The sequence below is a fragment of the Podarcis melisellensis genome (genome assembly GCF_964234715.1).
Source record: "Podarcis melisellensis genome assembly, chromosome: 5".
NCBI classification, from domain to species: Eukaryota; Metazoa; Chordata; class Lepidosauria; order Squamata; family Lacertidae; genus Podarcis; species Podarcis melisellensis.
This window is the reverse complement of record NC_138537.1, coordinates 41,201,021-41,217,837: the sequence shown is the minus strand read 5'-3', so window position 1 is coordinate 41,217,837 and position 16,817 is coordinate 41,201,021. Positions and strand designations below refer to the sequence as shown.

Genomic DNA, 16,817 nt, shown 5'->3' with positions numbered 1-16,817 from the left:
CACAATTGTAAGAAATTATCATGAATCTACTCACCTTGGCGGTACTGCAACCAGAGAGAGTCTCAGTCGGAAGTTGTATATTATTAACCTATCACAATTAGCAACTTGCATTTCACAGAAATGTGTTCTTTGTGCTAAAAACAATCCCAGGCAGGGACCGGTACAACCTCCTGGAATTCAGCATGTGGGATACGTCCCCATGGAAAGCCTAATTGTGGACTTCACAGAGCTGGTCCCTTCTAAGGGATTCAAGTATCTCCTTGTGTTTGTAGATACTCTTACCGGATGGGTTGAAGCTTTTCCCACCCGAACTGAAAAAGCACGAGAGGTAACTAAGAGACTCCTCACTGAATTGATCCCAAGGTTTGGATTACCTAGATGCATTGGAAGTGATAATGGGCCAGCGTTCATTGATCAAGTAGTACAAGATGTATGTCGAGTCCTACAAGTAAAATGGAGACTGCATGCAGCATATAGGCCTCAGAGTTCAGGGAAAACTGAAAGAATGAATCGGACTCTGAAAACCCAATTGGCAAAATTAACCCAGGAAACGGGATTGGGATGGGTAGATGTGTTACCCATAACACTGTTTCGTGTTCGGTGTGCACCCACAAAAAGACTTAAGTTGTCACCTTTTGAGCTCCTGTATGGGAGACCGCCCTCCTTTGTTCAGGATATTCCAGCTGACCTTAAACAAATAGGAGACCATGTGACACAGGGACAAGTGCAATCTCTCTCCCGTGTTTTTGTTTCTCTTAACAGGTGGGCCCTCGAACGCACGCCGTGCAGCATTGCTGAGCCGATTCATCAGTTCCAGGCTGGCGATAGCGTATGGGTGAAAGAGTGGAAACGCGATCCACTTGCACCTAAATGGCGTGGACCTTACACCGTCTTGCTCTCTACTCCAACAGCGGTGAAGGTAGCTGAGGTGACCCCCTGGATTCATCACTCTCGTTTGAAGAAGTCCGAAGGCAGTTGGACATGCAAAGGTGACCCCTCTAATCCTTTAAAACTAACTCTCTCCAAAAACCCCTGTATCTAGCCCTACCGGGAACGGGCTAGGTCACGGGCAACATTTGACGACCGGCCTGCTGCAGCCACAACCTGGAAGCTGGCTGACCTGCGCACGCCTGAAGCTTGAGGAGCGTCTAAACCAGCGATTGTGAACGGGAAGATTCTCTTATACAATCGATTGACTGCCCCCTTGTGGAACAATTATAAGTGATATTACTCATTGGGGATCCTCGGGATATATGTTTTGGTCTTGGTGGTTCCCCATTTCTGTCATTGGGGGAATTATATTGGGGCTAATAATTATTTGCTATCACAATAAGGTAATCTTTTGTGGAAGGAATGCATATGCTAGACATCAACATGATTTCATTATTAATCCTGATCCCTTGGGAAGGGGAAGGGTCCATGAATCTGACCAAATTTGCTAAATATGGATTCCGCCATGACCACAATATGTGGGTAGGCTTAGCTGAGATGGTAGCCAATGTTGCAAATAGGACTAATTGCCTTGTTTGCTCTCTTGGGCCAGATGATTCAGAGGGAGGTATGCCCTTATTACCAATACCATTAAGTGCCATTGGTATGGTAAGCGAAATGCCACACCAAACAGAAGTACAGAATTTCCCCGGATGGAACTCAACTAAACCAATACGAGTTATACCTGTGCAAGGGGAAATCTGTGTGCATAAATCATCAGATGCAGCTGATCCTACCATGATAGGCTCTTCTCATTGTCACTATACTTGGGATTATATTAAGAATAGTCAAACCTGGGCAAACGGTACTACGTATCGAACTCGGAATACCTTGCCCTGTGCACCTCCTTTTATTCATGCATGGAAAGTGGTGTGGAACATAACTGTGACAGAAAAAGGCAATCTAACATACTGCACTGTGAACTCTCTACCCCTTTTGATATTTCGCCTTATGCACTCCACGTACCAAAAACCTCAGACCCGATGGTTGTGGTGGATATGTGGAGAATGGGCATACAAGAAACTCCCTTCCAAATGGAGTGGGACTTGTTTCTTGGGTTGGGTATTACCACCAATGTGGATTATGCCCACTAGTTCGGCCAAGCGTACACGAAGAAACGCTGATATTTCTCATATAGCAGGAGGAAGTACCCAAAGTTGGAGCGGTACTGATGATTGGCCGCCAGAGCGCATTATAGCCTATTATGATCCTGCCTCCTGGAATCCTGGTGAGCTCATACAAGGGGCACGGGATCCTATTTATAATCTAAATAGAATAATTCGATTGCAAGCAGTAGTGGAACTTGTAACCAATGCAACGGCCCAGAGTTTGAGACTTATTGCACAACAGTTGGATGAAAGTAGAGCCGCCATTTTGCAGCTGAAAATGGGAATGGATTATGTACTTGCCAGGCAGGGAGGCTTATGTGGAGTCTTGAACTTGACAGGGAATGCCTGTTGCTTTAACATTTCAGATAATGGTGAGGCAATCCGTGTGTTGGCTACAAAGATGGAGAATATAGCACATGTCCCAGTACAAACATGGGAAGGATGGGATATGGGATGGCTCACCAATTGGTTACCTAATGTCACAGGACTTAAAGGGATATTATTGTCTTGCTTGTTTTTCTTGACAGTAGTGGTAATGGTTTTATGTATGATGCCATGTATCATTTCATGTTTTAGAAGTACAATTAGCAAGATGGTTTCAAATGAAACTCTACCTCATATCATGGCCCTATACAGAGCTTTACCTCAGGAATATGATGAAGGTCAAGCTATCAAGGACACTTGGGATGAAGGTCCTTGAGCTTGAAAGGGGGGAATGTGGCATCTGAATATAGACTGCATTTTTAATCAAGACTTATATTGGCTTATATCTTGATCAGGTTCCTAAATTAAATGGGCTTAGATTTTCAAAATGTTTCATGCCAGGCAGAAAAAACCTTGGCAAGAGGTTTTCTCCTAAGACAAGAGGGCCCCATTGATTTATGGTAGAAAAAAACAATTCTCAAAGTCATAAAAAGGGAGAATTACATATGCTGCCCCAAGGCTGAAAAAACACTATTAAGAATGGGTAAATAAGTAAAATGATACCAATGGGCCTCACGTTAAACCTTGAGCTGAATTCTCTAAGGCCAGAAGCAAATGGGAAAAACATTTAGCTGACAGAAAAAAGAGAACATTTTTAGGAAATCTTCTAAAGCTGTTTCTTTCTCAAACTGAGAGAGTTAAAAAGGGCAATAAAATGTTGGGGAAAGGCAACTGGCTTGGCTGGAGAAGAAGCTTCTTTCTACTTTATTTTTAGGCTGGAAAGGGGGGTGAAAGGAGGAGTGTAAACTAAAGAGGCTTCTTTTAAAAGCTGTTTTTTACTGAGTTCCTTCCTTTTTACTTTGAGAAGCTTTATTCTTTTAAGAGGCTACCTATGATAATGTATGAAATATATTAGCTTAAATATATTGGCTTAAATGTAATTATGCAAAGGATTTAAGGAATGCTAGATTCTTATTTCATATGGTTGTAAGAGTTGTATTTATCCTGAAATTAAGTCAGCCACCAGCCTAGCCCCCCTGCCAGACAGAAGACGCCATCCAAGCACTCTTGATATATAGTTGTCAGGCATTTGTTTAGAAACCTTAAATGAAGGAAATCTTTCAATGTTGATGTGAACTCAAGATCCTTGACATCTGTTGAACATAAAAATGTAAGATTAAACATTTGTTTTAGAAGGCAATAGGGCAAGAGGTGAGCTGGTAATTAAGATTCCATGTAAGATATATTATTACTTATATGTCATATATATAGCTCTTTGTCTCCCTTATAAGGGCAAGGAAATGGGTGTATCTTTTGTGGGTGTATCTTTTGTGATTGGTTCTACCAAACAGCCAATAGGAATTCCAACCAGGCTGATTGGACAGAGGCAGCCACAGGAGGAGCAAAGGGGGCTGGATTAAGGGAATATAAGTGCTGGCCAGAATGGCAGGAGGCCAGGCCAGAGCTTGGTAACCATATACCACTGTGCCTCTCATTTATTTGTCTGACAAATAAATTAATATTTTAATTTCTCTATTGCTGCGTTGAATATTTCATTCCAGCTAAGCGTTAACCACAAGCAGAGGTGCTACAATAGCACATTGACCAGGGATATCCACTTTTAAAACAGGTATCTTTTAATTAATCCTGTATCCTGTGCATTTTTCATTACTTGACTGGAACTAATCTTATAAGAATCAATATCTTGCAGCTGGGAGGATTTTTACAATGGTGAATTTTAATTATGCAACTGATAGTGTCAGTTATATTGCAGCCTTTAGCTGTCTGTAAAGATGCTGACAGCTTTATCCCTTGCATGTTTATATGGAAGTAGTGCCACTGTGTCTGAGTGGAGCTCGCTCTCAGGAAATTTCAGCCTGTTTTCCAAAGAACAACTTCCACCTTGATTAGTTGCTTTGCTGTGCACTGGAGACGATATTATCTCCTTCACACATGCAAAAAAAAAAAAAAGTTTGCTTCTAGCATATACTAAGCCATGTGAACTGTTGTTCCATGCAGAGTGTTCGGCATCAGCCACCTTTACTTTTTGTGTGTATTTGGCATGCATTCTTATTGGACAGAAGGTGCGTTCTTCCTTGCTTCTAAAAAACAACACTTGTGTACACCACTAGAGGAGCAAGCTAAGGAGAGCCTGGAGGAAATGGAATGCTCATCTCAGTGTTTGAGCAGTGCACATTCCTTCAATTTGTGCATATGGCCCCAAGTTCTCTTGTGAACATCTGGAAAATATCCTAAAGACCTTGCCTCTTTTCCCTTTTGCTTTGATTCATGTTGGGTCACCCTAGCGACTATTCCAACTTCCCCCCCACCCGATCTAATCACCCCCCCACCAACTGCCAATCACGGATTGCAGTGGACATGCACTTCCAGCATAATCGAACCTTTATTAGCATCTCTTTAAAGGCGCGTCGATCTGCATACCGATGGAGCCGGGCTGCCTTCGATTCAAGAGGCAAGCGGTGCAGGGCATTTCCTAGAGAGAGCGCCAAGCCCTTGGAAGGGATGGCACAAAGCTCTGGGACCGGGGCTATGTGTGTGTCGCCCCCCACTTCCCTCTGCTCCCCCCTCCCCAGTTCTTTTTGTATCCCTGGCAGATGCTGCTGCATTAAGCTCCTTCTGTCGCGGGGGGGGGGGCGGTGATGGTGCACAGGGGCATCACGTGTTTGGCAGCCTTCTAAAGAGGGACTGATATTGACCCAAGTGGGGAGGGGGGGTGGAGAAAGAGAAGAGTGGGGAGGGGGGTGGAAGCCAGCGAGCAAGCAAGTGGGCAGGAGGAGGTGCTGCTATTGGCAAGCGACGGGGCGAGCTGGGAGCGTTGCTGCGCGCAGGGGGGGAAGCCGCCACTCTTGCTGCAGAACTCCCCCTCCTCTCCCTCTCTTGCTCCCTCCATCTCCTCCCGTCCCCGCATCCGTGCATGGTGGCGCCGCCATGGCTTGGCCCTGCATCAGCCGAGTGTGCTGCCTGGCGCGCTTCTGGAACCAGCTGGACAAGTCGGACCTGGCCGTGCCGCTCACCATCCACAATTACTCCGACATCGACGAGCCGGCCGACGAGGGGACGGACACGGCCGGCGCCCCGCCGCCGCCTCCGCCTCGGATCCCAACAGGTGGCAGCACCAGCAGCCGCCCCCACCAGACCCACCCGCGGGCGCCCGCCGCCGCCTCGCTGCCCGTCTCGGCGTCCGCCCCGTCGCTGCAGGACGGCCTGGGGGGCGCCAGGAAGCCGTCGAAGAAGACGCGCGGCGGCTACCGGAAAGAGCCCTTCGCCGCCGAGACTCAGTACCAGCAGGATTTCCAAGCGTGGCCGGTGCAGAAGCGGGACGCCCTGCCCTGGATCGGGGAGTACAGGCGGGTGGAAGCCCCCGGGGCGCCCCCCGCCGCCGCCGCTGCCGCCCCGGCCGCCCCTTCCCACGCCGCGATCCCGGGGGGCTCCCACGTGTACGTGCTGCCGGCGGCCGGGCAGGAGGTGGTGGGCAGCAAGTACAGCGGCTTTAAGCAGGTGTGGTCCTCCTCTTCGCCGCCAGGCGGCCCCGAAACCTCCTCCTACAGGTAGGTAACGCGCTGAATCGGGGCCGCTGCCGGGGATTCTTTTTGGCGAGGGAGGGGTTCTCTTTCTTAGCAGGGCTTAGCTCCTGCAGAACATTTCCACTTATCCCCTACCCCATCCCTTACACACACGGGCCAGAGCTCAGCCCTGGAAGGAATAAAGACGCAAAGGAAAAGGGTGTCCCTGAGCATGTATGGAGCACATTCACTTCATCTTCCTCGCAAAGGGTTAACCGTTTTCTGCAGATAAAGCATTTCTGTGCGGGGGAATAGGAGTAGGGAACCTGCATTTGGTAGGTTTCTGTATTGCATTCATTGCCTGCTTGACCGTATTTCTTTTTTAAACACATTTCATTTATGCCATTTACACACTCGTTTTTCTGCATATCCTCCGATGAACTAAGTACATGCTTCCATTTCTCCAGTTACATCTTTAGAAGTAGGTTAGGATGAGCAACTGAATGACTGGCCCAAGGTTGCCCTGTGAGCTTCATGACTGGGGGAAATGTTAACCTGGGTCTCTCCAGTCCTGGTACATTCACTTGAAAGGGTAGAGTCCTTGTGGCATCTCAGTGAAGCAACATGCTTCTGTGTGCAGTTGCTGACATGTGGCAATATATATGCAGGTCCCCCTCACTCCCACTGACCACATATTTGTTTTTCCGCTATACAGAAGCAGTGGTGTAGCGTGGGTTGTCAGCACCCAGGGCAAGGCAAGTAATTTGTGCCCCCTAACCCGTGGATTTGCGCCCCCTAACCCTAACCCCCAGATGTTGCGGCAGGTGCGGCCGGCCCCCCCCTGCACCCCCCACGCTACGCCACTGTACAGAAGTGCTTTCTGTTAGGCAAGATACATGCAGTAGTCCAGGTCACCACCACCAAATCTTGGTTCAGGAAGTAAGGCTTTCCAGAACCCAACAAGCTGACAATGGATAAACGGCTCCTCTTATACTGAGAACTCCATAGTACTTTCCAAATCACATTGAAATACTTTCCCAGTTTTCCCCCCATGCACATTCCTAGGCATCGCAATGCTTTCCTTTTTAAAAAAGCATCCAAACAGCTTAAATATATTGCCTATGAATAAATGTTGCAGCTGCTAACCCCAGTATTTATTTAAAAGGGAGATAGAATTACATAGGATTGTATCCAACTAAGTCATACTCAAGAGTAGACCCACTGAAATCAATTGACAAATTAGTCAAGTCTTTTGATTGAAGCTGGAAAGGGTGATCTAGTCCAGCCCCCTGCAATGCAGGAATCCCAGTTTAAAAAATTCCTCACAGATGGCCATTCAAGCTCTGCTTAAAAAACCTCCAAGGAAGGAGAGTCCACCGCCTTCTGAGGTAGCCAGTGGAGCTCTTACTGCCAGAAAGTTCTTTTTATGGGTCTACTCTCTTGAGTATAATAGTTGGATACAGCTGTCAGTCTGCAAGACTTAATTCCCAAATGCATTGCTCTCCCTCTTCCACTATGATCCACTGGGAAGAATACAAATCACTATTGCGTGGAGTATTGAATGAATATATAGGAAACAGATAGCAGAGCATGTTTTTGTCTTTCCTGTTCTTTCTCTCAGGTGAGCACTTTCTGCCTCTTTTCCAGGTGCTGGGGTCCTGTCTCTGCCTTATCTTGCAGGGCTCACCAGCAAGACCTTGATGCTACAGACAGGGCATCATGCAATCAGTGAGATTATCAGATCAGGCTTTCAAAAAGCCCTGGCTTGACCCAGCCCTTTCTTTTTCCCCTTCTGAGTGCAGACAGACTTCCTTCAGGCTGGCTCACTGGTTGCTTTCCTGCTCCCCAGATTATTTAACTCTCTGGAAATCTGGCTCTTAAAAACCCCCCAAATGCCTTTTAATTTGTTTTTAATCTTGACTCAGCTTGTTCTGGCAAAGGACAGCTGTCCTGTGCACAGCATGGTTTTGTATGCTGGCCAAGCAATTAATAGGATGTCAGTGGTGTATTGATAATGCTCGCTGTTGAATCTGAATCAAGTGTCTCTCTCTAAACAGCAAAGGTGTTCAATTGTTATCAAGGGTACGGAAGGTTAAGGCATTTGCCTGGGAGCAGGTAATGTCTGTAGGTATTCCAATACAAGGCGAGGGGCAAAGATTTCAGCACCAGTTCTCGATGCCTCATTTTCCTTTGCTTTCAAATTGTTTCCTGTTAATTTTATATTATTTTGAGGTGGATGAAAGAGCAAAGTAAATTAAAAAAAATACATGTGGATATATATTTGCAGTTTACCTTTTCCAACATTATAAGCAAGCTAATTTTGTCTACTTCCGAGTAGCAGTACCCACTTTTTTAACCTTTAGACACCTTTATTTCACTTTACAAATTCATTTTAGGCATGAGTATCGTCCATGGACTGGAGCAAAACGATCAAGGCCTACAAAGACGACACAGGGTTTCATTATTCCAGAGGATCACTTTGCGCAAGAATCCAGCTACAAAGCAGACTTTAAGGTAAATGAACTTTGCAAAATGCAAGTGTTTGCTAGTGTGAGTGTGTGACGCTTGCCCTCCTAGGTGACATCATGTTGGGTCATATGGAAAGGGTTAAATGAGTGTGAAGTGATTGGCAAGTGGGAACCCAAGGGGATAAGTTAGAGTTAAGAGTTAGTGTTGTTAAGGAGTCAGTCAAGTGTTAGAGAAGAGGAAGGATAAGTCTGTGGGTTGGGATAGGTTGATGTGAGAGAGTGAGAGAATCTGTTAAGAGGAGTCAGATAGACAGTTGGGATAATCGTTTAGAAGTTATTAGGAAGGTATAGGCTGGTAAAGAAACTAAGATTAAGAAACTGACAAGAAAAATTATCTGAAACCATAAACTTGTTAATGCTTATAAAATAAACTTGTTTATTTGGTTTAATGTTAACAACTGTCTGGACTCCGTGTGTACCTAGAGAAACGGGTTGGTGGCAGTGGGGAAGCAATCACAGTGGTGGCACAGGGATCAATAGACTGTCAAACGTCTAGGGACCCTCTGTGATCTCCACAGAGTGGGACTCAGGAAAATAGTAACACATTACAAGTAATGCTTCAACTTTCAAAAAGAGTAGCTAACCTATCAAAAAGGCCAGTGCCATGATTCAGCAAGGGAGCTCCTCTGCAGATGTGCATCCAGATGTGCACCCCATATTTATTATGATGCTCATCTGGGCCCCATTGAGCTGGCTAGATGTGTGTGTTTTTTATGCAGGTAGGGATTCATAACTTAATTTGAAGCTAGGAGTTGGTACCCACAACTAGAGCTGAATTAGGGCCAGGATCTGACAGCTTAAAGTGGTCTATTGCTGGATAGCTTTTCTGCAGTCAGTCAATCAAGTTGGTTAATGAAAGGAGCCAGAAAAAGGGTATATTGAAAACAAAACAAATACAAACATGCATTATACTCAATTCATACAGAATTATCATAACCATCTATTATAACAATATAGTTGATAAACAAACTGTTATTTGAAAAATCGCACCAGTAAGACAGCAGTAATTTCACTCAATTGCTGCCCTAAAGGCTAATCCGTTTGGCTCTAATTCTGCTTGCTATGAGGGCAAACAAGGCTATACATCTCATAATCCCCTTGCCATTTAAATGTAATTTTGGCTATAATGGGCACAGAACTAATTCTCCCTGCAGAAAGCCATCTCTGTCTAATATCTGGGAAATCCTCGCTATCTCCAGAATCACAAATACACTGGCGCCATTCAAGACTAATCTGGTGACGACCTTCAAGCACCTTTGTAGGCTGTGATTGATATCTTAATGCAGAAAAGCCATCCCTGGAGGGCAATGTATTAATTTAGGTAGGTAGTTCTCCATTTTAAAATCATCCTTGAAGAAGGAGAGCTCCTGATGAAATTATATAGCAGCCAGGTCCTGTTTCCATTTAAGGTTCCCCAGTTTGTTTTTAACCAAGGATTTAGCAGCTGACAAAATTCTGGTAGCTAAATCAACTATGCAGAAGGCAAGATTAAGTTTCTAACTGTGGAAGCCCACAGATTATGGATGAGTTTTTGCTTTTCTAGCTTGCTCAAGAAATCAATGACCCCTTAATTCCACAAAACAGCCTTTCCCAACCTGGTACCCTCCTGGTATTTTGGACTATTAGCTGCCACCAGTTTTGGCCAGCACAGCTATACTAGCTGTAGCTGATGGATATTCAAACGTCTGGTGGAGATACTGTGAGGCAGTTCAAATTTGAAGGTGCTGAGCCCCTGCAGTAACTGATATCTCACCTACCTCTGTCCTTTAACAGACTGATGACTGTGCTGGGGAATAAGCAAAGTGAAGAATATATATATATTATAGTGGTACCTCAGGTTAAGTACTTAATTCGTTCTGGAGGTCCATACTTAACCTGAAACTGTTCTTAACCTGAAGCACCACTTTAGCTAATGGGGCCTCCTGCTTCCGCCGCGCCGCCGGAGCACGATTTCTGTTCTCATCCTGAAGCAAAGTTCTTAACCTGAGGTACTATTTCTTTGTTAGCAAAGTCTGTAACCTGAAGCGTATGTAACCTGAAGCGTATGTAACCAGTGGTACCACTGTATTCAGAATTTGTTCAAGGTCCATAGAATTTCTTTCCAGGACCCCATATTTCCACGTTACAGAGGAGCAGAGATATTAATTTAGATTCAGACACATGGGACATTGTCCACAAGACTTACCGTATTTTTCGCTTTACAAGACGCACCAGACCACAAGACGCACCTAGTTTTTGGAGGAGGAAAACAAGAAAAAAAATATTCTGAATCTCAGAAGCCAGAACAGCAAGAGGGATCGATCCGCTACACAGTGAAAGCAGCAATCCCTCTTGCTGTTCTGGCTTCTAGGATAGCTGCGCAGCCTGCATTTGCTCCGTAAGGCGCACACACATTTCCCATTACTTTTTAGGAAGGAAAAAGTGAGTCTTATAGAGCAAAAATATGGTATTTTCTTTGTCCTGAATAAATTAAGCATTAGCCAAGGAATGAGACGGTCTGAACTTGAGCCCTAGATGTTTAGATCCAGTATCTCTAGTTTTATCTGGCAGGGGGGGGGGGAACAATAATTAAATATAAGATATTGATTGACACTAGGGAAATAGGAGCCTTCTCATTGCCAGATTTGCATTTATATTATGAAGCATCATGTTTCTGCTGGTTAAAAGATTGGATAAAGTTGGAGAATACTGAACTGCTAGACTTGGAGGGGTACGGTATTAAATTTTGTTGGCATGCATCTCCATGGTAAAGTAAAGCTAGAATACATGAGATTTTATGAATCACATAATTAGGAAAAATATTTATCGAGTTTGGGGAAAATATAAGAACCTGATAGAAAGGAAAAGACCTTTATGGCTTTCAACCATTGAAGCAATGGAAAACAGGATTAAAATTCATGGCCTACTATGCTCTTAGGGAAAAAGCTATGGATGGAACCGTTTATCATATGTGGTGGATCTGTAGATTAGTTAAAGAATATTGGAATAGAATTATGGATTAATGTAATGTATCTATTCCCCCCCTTCCCCTTCCTTTTCTTTCACTTTTTCTTTTATTCTTCAGTTCTGTATTTTGTACTCTTTTAAATTCATAAATAAATAAAAATAAAAAAGATATTTGGATCCAGAGGCATTATATAGAAAAATCAGATCTAGACACTATTAACCAGTACATCTTTAAAAGTCTCAGGATTTTACTTACTTATTTGGAAACCTTTCTAGGCCACTTTGTGATTAAAATATCCCAATGTGGAATATAAAATTAACAGCATTATAAAACATGAAACAAGTTAAAACAGGAATGCAGAAAAAAGAGGGTTCTCTGTGGCCACAACTCAGCACTATTAAGACCCATTGATTCAGGTGATCTTCAGAAATATATACTTTGCAGTGTTTAACCCATTATTTTAAACAGATCAGGTATAGCTTGGAGGGTTTGTTTCCTAAGGCTCCAAGCTTTTGCATCTGTGCTATTCCTTCAATCAATTTCCATACATCAAGTGAAATTCCAGTTGTGAGGAGGATACTTTGAGTTGACTATGCATTTAAACTCTCAGCCATATTATGAACATGATGTTATGGACGTGATCAGCTATGTCAATGTCATAAGGTGTTGGGATGGGAGATACTTGGGAGAAAGCTCCCGTAGCGGGGTTGAGTTGCTTTACTTCCAATTCTACCCTATCCCCAGCTATCAATAAAAAAACCACTTTTCCTTCAGGGAGGCATCTGAGGAAGAATAAAGTCTGCAATTCTAAACATGGTAAGGGTTTTTCAGGGGTTCTCTTCCCCTTTCCCCCTTATTACTGCTTGCATGTTGGCCTTACACAGGCAGAAAGGTCGCCACCAGTTCAAGTGTACTTACAGGAAGCTACCTTTAGTTCATCAAACTTCATATTGTCAACACTGACTGACTGGCTCTCTCTTCAAACTGTCACCTTCTCCAGCCCCACCTGGAGACCCTGGGGCTTTTGTGCATGCAAATCATATGCTGTACAGCCCTTTCCGTAGCTCATTTGCCCATCATTGCAATTGAAAAGATCTGCCCCATCCTGGCCATTTATGTGCAGGGAGTAACATCTGAGCTCTCCTCAGTGAGCTGGTCCAACCAAGTGTGGGGTTTAGCTTGCATGCATGTGAAAGACACCAAGGATCTAAAGGGCTTTTCAGCAGCAGCTGCGAGTGGGCGAATTTCTTTGAACCAGCCCTCGGGCACCTCACTTGAATATAGCCTCCCGTCTTGTCCACAAAGCACAGTTTGTGGCTGTGGAAAAGACTTCTTTCCCCTCAGCCTAATATAAGCACAAATAAAATTCAGCTTCTTGACTCCAAACCTCATTGAATTATGTCACATACCATTTTTCTGCAGTGCACAGGCCTTGTATTAATAACAGGGCTGGATTCTGTCTGTAGATCAGTGTATAAGCTGGCTGCAGGTCTGACAATAAGAGTATCTTTTGAATAGTGAGAAGACCCTTCAATATTTCCCAGCATGTAGAGCAGAGGTGGGCAAATTGTGGCCTTCCAGATATTGCTAGACTGTAATTTCCACTAGCTATGCTGACTGGGGCTGAAGGAAGCTGGAGTCCATCAATATCTGGAGGAGCATGTCTCTGATACAGCAGGTCCCTTTTTAGTCTTCTTGAAGGGTAGGAACATGGGTACAAAAGCCTTATACTGGGTCAGACAGTTTGCCCAGCTAGTTCAGTACTGTCTACACTGACTGACAGGGATTATTCAAGGTTTCAAACAGGGTGATGCCGGGGATCGAACGTGCAATTTTCTGCATGCAAAACTGATATTCTGCTACAGGTCTACAGCCTGTAACTGGAGCCCACGAAGATGTTCTTGTATGTAGCAATGGACCTAATCATGCGTCTTTCCTTCTCTCCAGATTCCAGAAATGAAGACTAAGTTTTCTCCGAATCCTTCTGCCGTTTTCCAGGCGCCATCTCGCATCCTCAATGTATGAATCTGGATCATGCACATTTCCCATCCAGGCAGCTTGAATGTTAAGGTTGTGAAAATGTACAGCTATGCAACTTTCACGAGTGGTGTTGAGATAAGAACAAGGATTATTAAAAGCAGCTACAGCGAATATCAGAATTTATGCATCTATTATGAACATGTAAATCAAAAAGCACTTGAGTGTTGGAGATGGTGGAAAATACTAGGGGAGAATGACCTACTTTCATAGAAATAGGCTCATTAACAGTGGGCTGACTGGCTTCAGTATTCCAGATACTGACGCTGGTCAGCAAAAAGCAGCATTTTAAGCTATAAGCTTATGCTGAAGAACACGATGGGGCAGGGCTGAGTAAGGTGTATAGTAAAACACTCCCCTCTCTATGTTGTATAGCCACACTGATAAGAAAATGAAAGTGAGACTCGGTAGCTTTTGAACATTGCTGTTTCTTTTTAGATCTGGGGATCAACCTCAAAGCATATATCATATTGTTGCAAAGACTTTTGATGTCTCCTTGCTGAGGGTCATTCAAGGTGAACAGGGTGGCCCTTGAGCAGTTTGCCCTAGATTGTGCTCCACACAAATGCTGACTGGATTTTAGAGGGTTCTGAACAAACAGAAGCAATATTTTATCTTTCAGAGGTCCTTACTCCAGTTAAATACTTCACTAGATTCCTTCCATTCTGTGGAGCTCTTTTGATGGGAGCTGTGGTTGGTTTCAAGATTGTTTCTCTTTTGGAGAGAGGTTTTCCTAGGACTCACAGTCTCACATCTCGGCTTCATTTCCTCCTGGATAGGCCAAAACCTTTTATTTCCTTAAGAGCCCAGTCTTCTGAGGCAAGGCACAAGCTTCTCTTAAGTTGGTGTGCATACAGACTCAATATTCACATCCATTTTAGAATACCCCCCAAGGTCTAGATACTTTATTCTGGAACTGAAAATCAAGACTTGGTCGAGATTTATTTCTATCCCACATCTTTAGTAGGCGAAAAGAATCCCCAGAGCAGTATTACTGAGTGAAACAGAAATTTTTTAAAAGCTTGGTGACTTTATTTATTTGTACACTGCCTACTCAATAGGACCTTGAGACAGCGTACATTAAAGCATCTAAATAAAACAACAACCATAGAAATATAACTAAAAACACAAGATAACAGCCAAAGGATCACAGCACCATAAACATTTCCTAATTTTAATACCCAGCACCAACCAGTCCTGCTGGGCCTACATACAATAGCTAGGATACACCTCACATTTATGGTCACTGAGGTATATTTATGTATTTCTCCAGGAAGTGCATTCCACAACTTTGGTATAGCCACCCTGAAGTACCTGTTACATTTTTAGGGTTGGGGAAACTATTACATCCTGTGGAGGAAAAAAAAACCATTGGAGGGAAATTGAAACATTCCCGAAAAAGTACCAGCTTTTATTGGGAACTGGTAGCACTAACTTGTTTAGCTCACAACATTGCAATGGACCAGATGTTAAAGCAATGACCAATTCAAGTTGTAATAGTGCTATTTAATATGTATGTAAATATTGTACATAGAGAGAACAGATGATTTTTTCCCCTTAAAAGAGTATGCTTAGTAGTCTTTTAGTTATCATTAATTGTTTTGAGAATGCAAGGTAGAAAATTTATTGCCTTCAAAATCCTAAATTATTGCCTGCATATTGGTAATGCTAGTACTAAAGAAATGTTACATAGTGGCTATTATAATAACATAATTTGCAAACAGGGATCATTTTAAAATTTCATTATTCTACATTTTTGAATCGTATTGAGACAAAAGCAGCTTTTGCCTAGGCTCTTTTAATAAACCATTTCTTAGTGTTAGTTCAGTTCCTCATATATTGTATATATTTTATCAAAATAACTAATTGCCAACTGACATTTGCAAATGTCAGAATGATCTATTGTCCTGATCCTAGGGACTTCAGTGTGTCACTCCTTTGGTGGTGGGCTGGGGTCCACCAAATGTTGTTGGCCTCCAAGTCCCATCAGCTTCAGCCAATACAGGCAGTGGTCAAGGCTGATGGGAGTTGTAGTCTCACCAACATGTGGAGGGTCACAGGTTCCCCACTGCTGGTGGACAAATTATGGTGGGCTATATTCAAGCAGGGTCTTCATGGTGCTCCACACAAATGCTGACTGCATATTGGTGGTCTCTGGAAAAAACCAAAAGCAATACTTGATCTTTGGGAGGCCCCAAGGCCCTTACTCCAATTATACATGTGTGTGTTTGTATTGGAGTCATGGGAGCTTTGCGCTGGTGCACTCGAATTTGACATTTGCCCATTAGAATTAATAAGTTTGTGATAACATGTATATTCAATTTGTTCATAAGTGGCTAAGCAAGAACCATATTGGGTATAATCTTAGAAAACTGGGTGTCCCAAACTCCAAGTTATGATTCCTAGAAAAAGAGATAATTGTCAGCTCACCCTCTACTGGTGTTAGTGTTGACGTGCCTGACAGGATTTCATCACCCTCAAAGGCTTGGGTGTGCCCCATAGGAGTTTTTATTTCATTTTATTTTTCTTCGTACATCATGCCATATCACAAACTGCTTTTGGAACTCATTCTTCATCTACTTCACAAGTGGGTGCTTGTCTAATTCAGATTTCATACAGGGACCATCTGGCAGACGGCCCTATATCTAATGTAAGCACATGCAGAAAGAATTTGGGGAAGGGAATGGGGATAAGAATCATGGTTTTTCAGGAACATAGTTAAAATATTCTTTGTTGCATGTTGAATGTTTCTGAGTAAAAACCTGTTTATTCTGCTTGACGATTTCTGATATATTTAAGCAGTTGAGTTTTAACTGGTTCAGTTATTTGCAATCCAGACTTTTACTAAACAGACAAAAGAAAACCACACTGCCTATTTGGTTTCTGTTTTTAATTTAATAAGATTTCTTAAAAGGAAAAAAAAAAGATGACAACAAAGCAGCTATACATGAAGTTTGTATTTTATGGAGTCAAAAGATAAATTTAATAAAAATGTATTTTGGCTACAGGTTCTTTTTCAGTCTTCAGTTTAATGGAAACTGTTTGGAGTACTAAAACATTTTGATGGTTTGCATGTATACCAAGGAGCAATAACATTTGTAATCTATTATCTGCTTTAGGGAACTGAGAGTGTAGCTGAAATCTGCACTGGTTGAATTCCACTGTTCTTCCCTCCCACAACCTAAAATGTGGCCAGCCCTAGCGAGTGGCTGGATTGAGTGCCTGAACCTGTTCTCATCTCCCCACATGGCAGGTAGTC

At 43.3% G+C, this 16,817-nt stretch overlaps 1 protein-coding gene across 2 annotated transcripts; it reads left to right on the top strand.

The window, feature by feature from the left end:
* The first annotated feature begins 4,904 nt into the window (after positions 1–4,904).
* Positions 4,905–16,337, top strand: MAP6D1 (MAP6 domain containing 1). Of its 2 annotated transcripts, XM_081910264.1 has the most exons (4): positions 4,905–6,091; positions 8,443–8,560; positions 12,296–12,337; positions 13,469–16,337. In XM_081910264.1, exons 1-3 carry the CDS (start codon positions 5,472–5,474, stop codon positions 12,305–12,307), a joined length of 750 nt encoding a protein of 249 aa, XP_081766390.1. In that variant the 5' UTR covers positions 4,905–5,471; the 3' UTR covers positions 12,308–12,337; positions 13,469–16,337. The 2 variants fall into 2 exon arrangements, with proteins under 2 accessions (XP_081766390.1, XP_081766389.1); XM_081910263.1 differs by lacking the exon at positions 12,296–12,337 and having other exon boundaries at positions 4,907–6,091.
* The last annotated feature ends 480 nt before the right edge of the window (positions 16,338–16,817 follow it).

Excerpts from the sequence above, each read along its gene's own strand:
- MAP6D1 (XM_081910263.1), top strand. The coding sequence starts at position 5,472 with ATGGCTTGGCCCTGCATCAGCCGAGTGTGCTGCCTGGCGCGCTTCTGG. Across the intron at positions 6,092-8,442 it reads CCCGAAACCTCCTCCTACAG|GCATGAGTATCGTCCATGGA; the intron begins GTAGGTAACGCG and ends AATTCATTTTAG. Across the intron at positions 8,561-13,468 it reads GCTACAAAGCAGACTTTAAG|ATTCCAGAAATGAAGACTAA; the intron begins GTAAATGAACTT and ends CCTTCTCTCCAG.